The 12,924-nt window shown below is 34.6% G+C and overlaps 1 protein-coding gene across 1 annotated transcript in view; it reads left to right on the forward strand.

Annotated features, from left to right (window-relative positions):
• Positions 1–12,444, forward strand: part of itchb (itchy E3 ubiquitin protein ligase b) — a 25,653-nt gene extending 13,209 nt beyond the window's left edge. The window contains exons 13-23 of the mRNA XM_077717367.1: positions 1,728–1,800; positions 2,708–2,779; positions 3,445–3,533; positions 4,466–4,625; positions 4,704–4,837; positions 5,805–5,945; positions 6,429–6,549; positions 8,287–8,391; positions 8,673–8,769; positions 8,865–8,937; positions 10,030–12,444. Coding sequence (XP_077573493.1) covers positions 1,728–1,800; positions 2,708–2,779; positions 3,445–3,533; positions 4,466–4,625; positions 4,704–4,837; positions 5,805–5,945; positions 6,429–6,549; positions 8,287–8,391; positions 8,673–8,769; positions 8,865–8,937; positions 10,030–10,129 — 1,165 coding nt within the window. The 3' untranslated portion in view covers positions 10,130–12,444. The remainder of the gene's footprint in view (positions 1–1,727; positions 1,801–2,707; positions 2,780–3,444; positions 3,534–4,465; positions 4,626–4,703; positions 4,838–5,804; positions 5,946–6,428; positions 6,550–8,286; positions 8,392–8,672; positions 8,770–8,864; positions 8,938–10,029) is intronic.
• Positions 12,445–12,924: the final 480 nt, after the last annotated feature.

A 12,924-nucleotide genomic window follows, 5' to 3' on the forward strand; every position in this document is an offset into this window, starting at 1 on the left:
TTTAAAGATATTAAGTTAGAATTATAAATTACATCATTTTACAAGAGGTGGAAACAAAATATTCAGTAAGAATTATTTATTGCATCAAAGAAATGGTCAATAACATGGTGAGAGTTCAGGAATGGCATTGATGACGTCATGGCTGTTTACAGACGCATCTTCACCGCCCAAAAAAACAATGTATACATCTCCCAATAACGATGTTTCTTACGTGCAAAAAAACTGCAGAAGATCCTCCATCCGGACTACTATGATGTTTTTGCCTGGTGGTGCTTTTGTGCACGTATTACACGTTTCTTTAAGCATTTTTTAAGGGGCACGCCTACTTCGCAGAAACGCAGCTATTGCGGGGGGTCCCGGTCCCCATTAACCGCGATAAGCGAGGGAACACTGTACACCAATGTGATAAGGTGCCAACCAAAAAACTGTTTTAGATTATATTTAACAGTTCCTTCCCAGAAGACTGTTAGGAGCTGTTATAGATAAATACCACATATGTAATTTATTGGACTATACAAGGCATTTAAAAAAAAATATACAAACAGTATTTCATAATACAGTGTTCCCTCGGTTATCGCGGTTAATGGGGACCGGGACCACCCGCGATAAGTGATTTTCCGCGAAGTAGGGATGCCCCTTCAAAAATGCTTAATTTGAATTTAATTCCAAAAATATATATATTTTTTTAAATTGTTTTTAAATTTTTTGTTTTTTAATAAAAAAAAATGTCTACCCCCTGTACACAGTACACCATATAGAATATGGGTAGAGAGAGTGAAATTCATGTTATGACAAAAAAAACTGTAAAATGTTGTTTCAATGTAATATTTGTATTTGTATTTTTTTTTTTCCAAAAAAAATCTGCGAAGCTCTGAGTCCGCGATAGCTGAACCGCAAAGTAGTGGGGGAACACTGTATTTATATATATTTTTTACCCCCCTGTATACAGTACACCATATAGAATACAGGTAGAGAGAGTGAAATTTAAGTTATAACAAAGAAAAACTGTAAAATATGTTGTCTCAATGTAATATTTGCAATATTTGCAAAGTAGTGAGGGAACACTGTACAGTGTTCCCTCACTACTTCGCGGTTCAGCTACCGCGGACTCAGAGCTTCGCGGATTTGTTTTGGAAAAAAAATACAAATGTTACATTGAAACAACATATTTTACAGTTTTTTTGTTATAACATGAATTTCATTCTCTCTATCCGTATTCTATTTGGTGTACTGTATACAGGATGGGTAAAAAATGTTTTAAAAAAAATTAAAAAAATAAAAATAAAAAAATGTAAAAAAAATAAAAAATGTAAAAAAAATAAAGTGTAAAAAAATGTTGTTTTTTTTAATTAAATTCAAATTAAGCATTTTTGAAGGGGAATCCCTACTTGGCGGAAATTCACTTATCGCAGGTGGTCCCGGTCCCCACCGCGATAACCGAGGGAACACTGTAGATTTTAAAAACAAAGGCAAAGGATCACCCTTTTTTGTTATTTTTTCAACATTTACTTTAAGGAAACACCTTAGATGACGCACACCCATAACTACAGCATTACTATTGTATCACATCACGCGGTGGTGACAGTTGTCTGGTTTCGATGTCGAAAAACAGGTTTTGTGAACTGGGAATGCTTGTGATAAGAATCACTATTACGTATACTTAAGCAACAATTTGACATATGTTCAACTCTTACTAATATTCACTTATTTACTTGTTTTATTTCCAGTGAAAATGGGCCTCAGATTACCTATGTTAGAGACTTTAAAGCCAAAGTACAGTACTTCAGATTCTGGTGCCAGGTATGTAAAGAATTGAATTAGTTAGCTGATTATTGAATGTGAGTTTGAATTTATTATTATTTTATTTAGTAAGGTACAGTACATATTAATGAACATATTTATATTCATGTTAATGAACCTATATATATACAGTAAACCCTTGATTATCGCAAATTCACTACTTTGTGATTTTTTTTGCAATTATGTAAAATATTTTGTTATTAATATTTTTTTAAAGTTCATAAAAATGAAAATCAAAGCTGAAACTCGTTAGTGGAAGACACACTTGCTACTAGGACTCAGCACTAAAGAAAAATTAGTTAAAGGAGTGACCCTACTGAGTCACGGACATGACTGGTCTACGTTAAACGCGATATTCGAGGGATTACTGTACTAAATTCCATCTATAGTCCGTTATATAGGTTGAAGATAAACGATGACACATACTAGACCAGGGGTGGGCAAACTTTTGGGCCCGGGGGCCATATTGACCTTAAAATTTTGACAGATGGGCCGTGTCAGCACAAGATACGAAACATATAAAAAAGTGCATCCGTTAATAGTACATATGAAACATAAACAGAAAAAAAGGACGAAAGAATTACCAAACTCATCACTAAATCAATAAAAAGTATAAAGTACAAAGTAAAGTAAAAAGGAATGTATTAAGAAATATTAAAATGTCATTTAGAAAAAGGTAGAAGGGCTGTAAAACACGAAAAATAAATAAGAGTGGACTCAGCTACTGCCACTGGCTTCCGCATGACGGCGCCATCTTGGGGAGAAAAAAATGTGGTGGAAATGGGTTAGGATAAGTTAGTTTTGTATGATTGAATTCACATAGTTTGCCTCTTTCTCAAAGAATTAAAATACTATATACAAATATTAACCACAATTATTTTGATCACATTTTTATCTAACTTTTCAGCAACTGTCAATGCCTCAACACATCAAGATTAACGTGTCGAGAAAAACTCTTTTTGAAGACTCCTTCCAGCAGGTAAGGCGAACAACATCCATCAAATGGCCCAAAATCTGCCTGGCAACAGTGGATATTAAAACAGGCAAAATCCGTGTAAAAAAAATATGACTTTTACGAATGCAACTCGCCATTTTTAGTGCCAATAACATCCATGGTTATAATCATGCTGCTGTAAATATAAGACTTGATAGAGTGAAGAATATTCATGAAATAGTCCAGGGGTGTCAAACTTTGGTCTGCGGGCCGAATACAGTTTAATTTGAGATCAAGCGGGCCCGACAAGTAAACTCATTGTAAAATGACATAAAACTAACAATAAGCCCACTTTTTTCCCTTTGTATTAGTCACTAATACAATAGTCAATTATCAAAATGTTTATTAACAGAATTTTCCTTCTACATTATGAACAATATATTATGAACAAGAGAATAACATAGAAGAGAAATAAATGTCAATTCATGTTGTCTGCACGTACTAAAACACTGCGCCCCCTAGCTGATAATACAAGAACTACACATTTTAAAGAAAATTCATATTTTTTTTATACAGTGCAGCTTTCTTCCCCGGGCCGTACCAAACCACCAGACGGGCCGGATTCGGCCCGCGGGCCGTATGTTTGACACCTCTGAAATAGTCAGTGAGAATGAATGCACTTCTCATTGCAAAAAACTTTTACATTTTAGATCATGAGCTTCAACGCGCAGGATTTGCGGAGAAGGCTCTGGATTATTTTCCCTGGAGAAGAAGGCCTCGACTATGGAGGTGTTGCAAGGCAAGTACGAAACACAAACAAGTGGACGAATCTCCAGTTGATGTACCTTCATTTCATAAGTACAGTGGTACCTCGACATACGAGCAATAATTGAGATAAGAGTAAAATTTCGGGAAAATATTTATCTTGAGATACGAGACAAACTTTGATATACGAGCAGACAGAGGACACAAGAGACAGCTCATAAGAACATCATGGACACTGTCTTTCTGGTCACAACTCCCTCGTTTAATTTCTCTATGAGCACTGGGCGGAGCATTGCATTGTTTTCAGTGTTGTTCAGTTGCAATTTGAGATACGAGTAAAATTTCGATCAAATAATTATATCGAGATATGAGACACATTTTGCGATATGAGAAAGCGAGTTGGCCAAGACATGAAAGGCTGTTTATGATTTTAGCTCACTGTCTTTTTTGCCGCATCTCTTTTATGTATAACAGATATCTACGTGCACTGGGCGGAGCATTGCATTTTTCCAGTTTTTTTCTTCTGTTAGTCAGTGCGAATGGCAAAGCTTGTTCGCTAATACGAGAGGAGTATATACTACTTCTTGTTGGCAAGTGGTCGTGCGTTATCCTATTGTGAGGATATTTGCGTGCATCATTTTCTGAATATTTTGAAGGGAAGACAAAAGCAAACAACCCTTGATTGTTGCATCTGAAAGTCAGGGTGGGGGCGGGGCTTAAAGAGCCAACCCGGGAGAAGAAAGTTATCAAAATATTAAACAAAATTAGAATTAAGTTTAGTGTAAGGTTAGATTAAACTTATTTTTGAGTGTGTCTGCATCGTAATACAAGTTCATTTAAATTTATTTATGTTATGTTACGAGCGCGTTGCCGTGCAAAAAGTACTTATTATTGTCTGGTGTTCTAAAATCCCCAATTTTTTTTATGTATAGTCTGGTTCTAAGTCGTTTCAACTTTGTTTTACAGGGAATGGTTCTTCCTGTTGTCCCACGAAGTACTGAACCCCATGTACTGCCTCTTTGAATATGCCGGCAAAGAAAACTACTGTCTCCAGATAAACCCCGCCTCCTACATTAATCCTGACCACCTGAAATATTTCAAGTTCATTGGCCGCTTCATTGCCATGGTTTGTTGATATTTGTCTTATTTTTAGCTTTGAGATGGTAAGAATTCTAATTTAACTCAATTTTCTTCCCTTTTTTAGGCACTTTTTCACAGCAAGTTCATCGACACTGGTTTCTCATTACCGTTTTACAAACGCATCCTGAATAAACCTTTGGCTCTTAAAGATCTGGAGTCAGTCGACCCGGAGTTCTACAACTCCCTCATTTGGATCAAGTAAGATTAAAAAAAATATATATATATAATTTGGCAAATTATTTTTGAGAGATAATTTATTATTTTTTTCTTTAATGGGCCCTGAAGAATTTAAGGGTGTTTTAAGACAGAATAAAAATAAGAAATGTATAAAACGGTATACAGTGTTCCCTCGCTACTTCGCGCTTCAGCTATCGCGGACTCAGAGCTTTGCAGATTTTTTTCAGGAAAAAATATAAATAAAAAATTTAAAGATATTAAGTTAAAATTATAAATTATATCATTTTACAAGGGGTGGAAACAAAATTGTCAATAAGAATTAGTAATTGCATCAAAGAAAGGCCTAATAAATAGTTAATAACATGGTGAGAGTTCAGGAATGGCATTGATGACGTCATGGCCGTTTACAGGCCCAAAAACAACAATGTTCACAACTCCCAATAACGATGTTTCTTACGTGCAAAAAAACTGCAGAAGATCCTCCATCCGGACTACTATGATGTTTTTGCTTGGTGGTTATTTTGTGCACGTGTTACACCTTTCTTTAAGCATTTTTAAAGGGGTACGCCTACTTCGCGGAAATGCACTTATTGCGGGGGGTCCCGGTCCCCATTAACCGCGATAAGCGAGGGAACACTGTATTTTGTTTCATGCTACTAGTAAACTGTTGATTAAAATAATAATGATTGTCCTTGTTATGATTTTATAATAAATATTCCATCATAGCTTTAATTCTATGCATTGAATCTGTTTAGACACTAATTAACCCGTGCCTATTAATATTATTTTACATTATTTTTGGAATTTTCCACTGCCTACTATTATTCCAGTGCCTACTATTATTCGGGTCTTCATAGTATGTGTTTTAAGGGCGTAAAAGAGGGGCAAAACTATGAAAATATAGTGTTTTTACCTGTTATGGTTGTGGCTGAAACATATTAATAGGTGGAATGTCAAAGGTCTCAATAAGTGTAACGGTTTTTCGCAGGGACAACAACATTGAAGAGTGCGGCCTGGAAATGTTTTTCTGCGTGGACAAAGAAATTTTGGGAGAAATCACCACCCACGACTTGAAACCTGGCGGAGGTGACATCCAAGTTACAGAGGAGAACAAAGAGGAGTATATCAGGTGAGGGTTGAAATCTTCTCATTGAGAAGTTCTGCCTTATGTTTGTCAGGTTTAAGACCATATACATTCAATAATATCGGAGCAGAGGAAACACACAGCCAGTCGTGATGAGAATTTAAACCACTTCATATGAAGGAGGAAAGCCAGGATAGCCAGAGCAGAAAGATGGTCTATCTTCCTGAATGACCGTTTGGAATTCCTGGCTTCTCCCTACAAACAACCTGGTTTTATTAGAGATAAGACAAGTCATAAAAATGGGAGACGTTAATACAAATGAAGGAGGTGGAGTGCAAAAGGTGTAGTGCACATTTTAACCAATAGGTGTAAGCTAAATTCTATTCTAGTAACTTTTAATACATCATAGTGAAAAGGGTGCAAGACTAAATATAAGAATACAAATATATTTCACAATGTTGTCGTAATATATTGATCGAAATGAACACCAAACGAATGACTCGACACATTTTTGTTTTTTGGGGACAGGTTGGTAGCAGAGTGGAGGTTGTCTCGGGGAGTGGAAGAACAGACTCAGGCGTTTTTTGAAGGCTTCAATGAGGTTCTCCCGCAACAGTACCTGCAGTATTTTGATGCCAAAGAGCTCGAGGTGTGGGCAAAAGATTATGTTGGGATTTAAAAAATCGTGACCGGACGTTTGGTTGCTGGTCTTTTGGTCGGCGGTCTTTTGGTCGCCGGTCTTTTGGTCTCCGGTCTTTTGGTCGCCGGTCAAATGTACTTAGATATTAAACAGTACTTAGATATTTATCAGGTACTTAGATATTAAACAGTACTTAGATATTAAACAGTACTTAGATATTAAACAGTACTTAGATACTAAACAGTACTTAGATATTAAACAGTACTTCGATATCAAACAGTACATGGATATTAAACAGTACTTGGATATCAAACAGTACTTAGATATTAAACCGATCTTAGATATTAAACAGTACTTGAATATTAAACAGTACTTAGATATTAAACAGTACTTAGATATTAAACGGTACTTAGATATTAAACTACTTAGATATCAAACAGTACTTAGATATTAAACATTACTTAGATATTAAACAGTACTTAGATATTAAAAGGTACTTAGATTTTAAACAGTACTTAGATATTAAACGGTACTTAGATATTAAACGGTACTTAGATATTAAACAGTACTTAGATATTAAACATTACTTAGATATTAAACAGTACTTAGATATTAAAAGGTACTTAGATTTTAAACAGTACTTAGATATTAAACGGTACTTAGATATTAAACGGTACTTAGATATTAAACAGTACTTAGATATTAAACAGTACTTAGATATTAAACGGTACTTAGATATTAAACTACTTAGATATCAAACAGTACTTAGATATTAAACATTACTTAGATATTAAACAGTACTTAGATATTAAAAGGTACTTAGATTTTAAACAGTACTTAGATATTAAACGGTACTTAGATATTAAACTGTACTTAGATATTAAACGGTACTTAGATATTAAACAGTACTTAGATATTAAACAGTACTTAGATATTAAACGGTACTTAGATATTAAACTACTTAGATATCAAACAGTACTTAGATATTAAACATTACTTAGATATTAAACAGTACTTAGATATTAAAAGGTACTTAGATTTTAAACAGTACTTAGATATTAAACGGTACTTAGATATTAAATGGTACTTAGATATTAAACAGTACTTAGATATTAAACAGTACTTAGATATTAAACAGTACTTAGATATTAAACGGTACTTAGATATTAAACTACTTAGATATCAAACAGTACTTAGATATTAAACATTACTTAGATATTAAACAGTACTTAGATATTAAAAGGTACTTAGATTTTAAACAGTACTTCGATATTAAACGGTACTTAGATATTAAATGGTACTTAGATATTAAACAGTACTTAGATATTAAACATTACTTGGATATTAAACAGTACTTAGATATTAAAAGGTACTTAGATATTAAACAGTACTTAGATATTAAACTCTCTCTCTTAGATATTAAACTCTCTTAGATATTAAACTCTCTAAGATATTAAACTCTCTCTTAGATATTAAACTCTTCTCTCTTAGATATTAAACTGTCTCTCTAAGATATTAAACTCTCTCATGAATATAATTTTGACCTGTCACCATTCGACCGGCGACCATAAGGGACCAAAAGACCGGCGACCAAAAGACCGGCGACCAAACGTCCGAGCACCCTAAAAATTGTTCGCTCATTTCATTATTTGTGATTCCGTATCTAAATAAAACATGGTCATATTATGATTTTGATTTAACTGAATTATTTTAATCTACTAATTGTTTTTTTTTTTTTTTGTTCAGGTGATGTTGTGTGGTATGCAGGAGATTGACCTCACAGACTGGCAGAGAAATACAATCTACAGACACTATAATGCCGGCACCAAGCAGATCCTCTGGTTCTGGCAGGTCGGAATAAAAGCCATAAAAAGCTCCTCAACATAGATAAAGAGTAGAGTAGAATAGGCATATCTGTCCACCTTTTCACTATATGAATATAGCGAGTCAGCAAGCAATGTACCCAAACAGTCGGGATCCATTTCGAATATTCTTTTATTTAACGCATTGTTAAATAAATGTAAGTGTCAGTCAAAGCAAAGAAGTATGTAATAGTTTTACTAGAACTTATTTACTCAACATACCTCCATGTTTTTACCCATACATTTTTTACCCGGGTTTTTCCCCTACAGTTCGTAAAAGAGATGGATAATGAGAAGAGAATGAGGCTGCTTCAGTTTGTCACTGGTACCTGTCGACTGCCGGTTGGAGGCTTTGCTGATCTCATGGGTAATCATTTGGACTTTTTTGGGGCTTTATTAAGCAAAAGGGTATCAAAATTGTTGATAATTTACCCCAATAATGCCCCGTGCTTGACTTTTCAGGGAGCAATGGTCCCCAAAAGTTCTGCATTGAGAAGGTGGGAAAGGAAAACTGGCTTCCCCGAAGTCATACGTGGTGAGTTCAGAGATTGCATGCTCTACCCGGGCCTGTGTGGGTTTTCTCCGGGTACTTTGGTTTCCTCCCACATTGCAAAAACATGCATGGTAGGCTGATTGGACACTCTAAATTGGCCCTAGCTAAGAGTGATTGGTTGTATGTCTTCTTGTACCCTGCGATTGGCTGGCCACCGATTCAGGATGTTCCCCGCCTCTGACCCGAGATCAGCTCAAATAGGCTCCAGCACCCCCTGCGACCATGGTGAGGATAAAGCGCTTCAGCAAATTTGAACTGCAAACATTGTCCTCTTTAGCGCCCCCATTCTCCGCGATGGTCAGTGGTGGAATTGCAGTTTTAAATGATCAAATTATATCGATTTTTTAAAATTTTTATTAATATTTTTTTTTCTTTTAGGACTATCGTTGACAAAAAATATTTCACGATAATTACCGTAAAAAGCTTTAAATGGCCCCATCCAATAGACACGTTAATAAAGATAAAAATCAGCTCACACTATCTGGTACACTCCGACTTTTCAAGTGATATACAGTGTTCCCTCGCTTATCGCGGTTAATGGGGACCGGACCCCACCGCAATAGCTGCATTTCCGTGAAGTAGGCGTGCCCCTTCAAAAATGCTTAAAGAAACGTGTAACAGGTGCACAAATGCACCACCAAGCAAAAACATCATAGTAGTCCGGATGGAGGATCTTCTGCAGTTTTTTTGCACATAAGAAACATCGTTATTGGGAGTTGTGAACAATGTTTTTTTTGGGCGGTGAAGATGCGCCTGTAAACAGCCATGACGTCATCAATGCCATTCCTGAACTCTCACCATGTTATTGACCATTTCTTTGGCCTTTTTTTGATGCAATTACAAATTCTTAATGAATATTTTGTTTCCACCTCTTGTAAAATGATGTCATTTATAATTTTAACTTAATATCTTTACATTTTTTATTATTATTTTTCCTGAAAAAAATCTGCGAAGCCCTGAGTCCGCGATAGCTGAAGCGTGAAGTAGCGAGGGAACACTGTATAAATATAAAGATATAATGATATCTGAGTGGGTGTGGTTATTCCCATATTTAAAAGAATCCTCTTTATTCAGTTTCAACAGATTGGACCTGCCACCTTACAAAAGCTACGAACAGATGAAGGAAAAGCTCATGTTCGCCATCGAGGAAACGGAAGGCTTTGGACAGGAGTAACGTCTCCAAAACGCCAGCGACTTGAATCAAGCTCGCAGGTTTGAAAACGGGGGATCACACTCATAACCGACGCTTCATTGTATTCACCACCCAAAAAAATAACAGAAAAGCTTTCAAATCAAACCAAAAAACACCCGAATTGAACACTATATTACGATATGTGTCTTCTTAGTGGGGACACAGTCAAACTAGTGGGTTACCCGCCAAAATAATAGCATCCAGCATCCATCATGATGATTGTCAATCTTTTCACTTGCATTTTCCCGCTTTTTTATGTCAACTTTTTCTTATGCTTTGAAGAAATAACGTGAAAAGACGCCGCACTTTAATAGCAAACCCCGAAATGGTGTTTATTTACACTAATTTTGGGGTAAAACCCAAGAAAAGTAGAACCGAATGACTACGAGATTGTGACCCTAATTCGCAGTATTTTTCACGTCAAATGCTAACGTTAATGTCGGCTTTGAAAATGAGTTCTAGTTTTATAGGACCATGATGGGAAAAGCTGTCATTATTCGACAGAGGGAGGAAAGAATCGTTGCTATTGTTTATTGTTTGCTAGTTTTTGCTCAAATACCTGATCCCAAAAGAAGGGAATGACGTATTAATTAAAGATCACCAAAATAAAAGTCAGGCCAAATTCATTTAAGTTGGTTTTTGATAGTTTTTTTGCTACATTAGCATGCTAACAGGCTAATGCTACCCGACCCCAAAAGAAGGGAATGACGTATTAATTAAAGACCACCAAAATAAAAGTCAGGCCAAATTCATTTAAGGTTTTTTTTTTTTTTTTTTTTATACTTTAGCATGCTAACAGGGTAATGCTTTCCTTACGTTTAGCTAACAATCATGTAGAGGTTGACAAATAATGTTTAGTTTTTGCTCAAATACCTGACCCCGTAGTAATTAAAGATCACCAAAATAAAAGTCAGGCCAAATTCATTTAAGTTTTTTTTTTTTTTTTTGCTACATTAGCATGCTAACAGGCTAATGCTTTCCTTACGTTTAGCTAACAATCACCTAGAGGTTGACAAATAATGTTTAGGTTTTAATTAAAGACCACCAAAATAAAAGTCAGGCCAAATTCATTTAAGTTGTTTTTTGTAAGTTTTTTTTGCTATATTAGCATGCTAACAGGCTAATGCTTTCCTTACGTTTAGCTAACAATCACGTAAATGTTGACAAATAATGTTTAGGTTTTGAGCAAATACTTGACCCCAAAGAAGGGAATGACGTATTAATTAAAGACCACCAAAATAAAAGTCAGGACAAATTAAATATTATTTTTGCTACATTAGCATGCTAACAGGCTAATTCTTTCCTTACATTTAGCTAACCATCACGTAGAGGTTGACAAATAATGTTTAGGTTTTAATTAAAGACCACCAAAATAAAAGTCAGGCCAAATTCATTTAAGATGGTTTTTGTAAGGTTTTTTTTTTTTGCTACATTACTGTGCTAACAGGCTAACGCCAACCTTACGTTTAGCTAACAATCACGTAGAGGTTGACAAATAATAATAATGTTAAGATTTTTAAAGAATATACCTAACTCAAATGCTCTGATTGATTAATAATCTTGTGTTTTTTCTACACTTTATTTTTGTAAACTTTACAGCGCACTGCACATAACGGGTGTGAATTAGTAAGCAGTGTTTGTCTTCATTTTGGAAGATGTACTCTTTAAATTAGATGCCAATTAAGTGTTGATTGTGACTCAACATTAAAACGGTCTAACAGTGTTTTTTTTTTTTGAAGTCGTATTAACCATGGAGTTATGATATATGATTTATGATAGCTACAAAAATAATCGTGTTTGTCAGCTTATCTGAGGGGTGATTTAGTTCTAATGAAAATTAGTATAAGAAATACACTGGAATTCAAAAGTAAACATGTATTCTTTTTAATGCAAGATTTTTTGTGGCATAAAACATCATTTTTCATCATGAAAATAGTTAGAAAAAATGTTTTTTTTATTTAAATGAAGAGATAATTGGCGAGGATTTTCAAAATGAAAAAATGTCACAAAAAACGGCATTAAAATGTGTATTGTTTACTCTTAATAAACCATAATACACTCTTATCCTTATTTTATATGGAGTAGAATTCCTGCACATAAAAATCAAATCTGCTGTAAATAACATTTAACATTGTTTTTTTTTGTAAAAAAAAAATTAAATAAAATAATAAGAGGTTTATGGTATCACTATATTTTCTTCCCTCTATTTCTTATTTCTCATGTACATGAAATATGTGGGGGAAAAACTCTGAAAATATTCATCGTTAATGAATTAAATTAAAAGAAATTGAATCCAACTTGGGTTATGTTTCTTGAATTATATGGATTTTATGTTGTATTTAAATGTTCTCGCATATAAGCCGCCTCCGCTTGTAAGTCATATCTTTTTAAAATTGCCTTAAAATTGTTGAATTTTATAATTTATCTTGTATAAGGATTGTCTCCCGAATTGTACATTCCAAAAATGTGGTACCTGCATGTAGACAAATTCGAAAAGGAAGTCATGTGAGCAGTACAACCAGGAAGTGTGTCCGTAGTTGTCTAGTTTGTCATCCCTAGGTAAGATAGCGAGCAATGGCTGGCACAAGTAAGTGAGTTTTTTACATTTTTTATGCAAGATATGGTTTATTTTTTTCTTGAATTTCATTTCCAGTGTTCCTTCGCTACTTCGCGCTTCAGCTATCGCGGACTCAGAGCTTTGCAGATTTTTTTCAGGAAAAAAAGAATAAAAAATTTAAAGATATTAAGTTAAAATTATAAATTACATCATTTTACAA

This window comes from Stigmatopora nigra, chromosome 1 (genome assembly GCF_051989575.1).
Source record: "Stigmatopora nigra isolate UIUO_SnigA chromosome 1, RoL_Snig_1.1, whole genome shotgun sequence".
NCBI lineage: Eukaryota > Metazoa > Chordata > Actinopteri > Syngnathiformes > Syngnathidae > Stigmatopora > Stigmatopora nigra.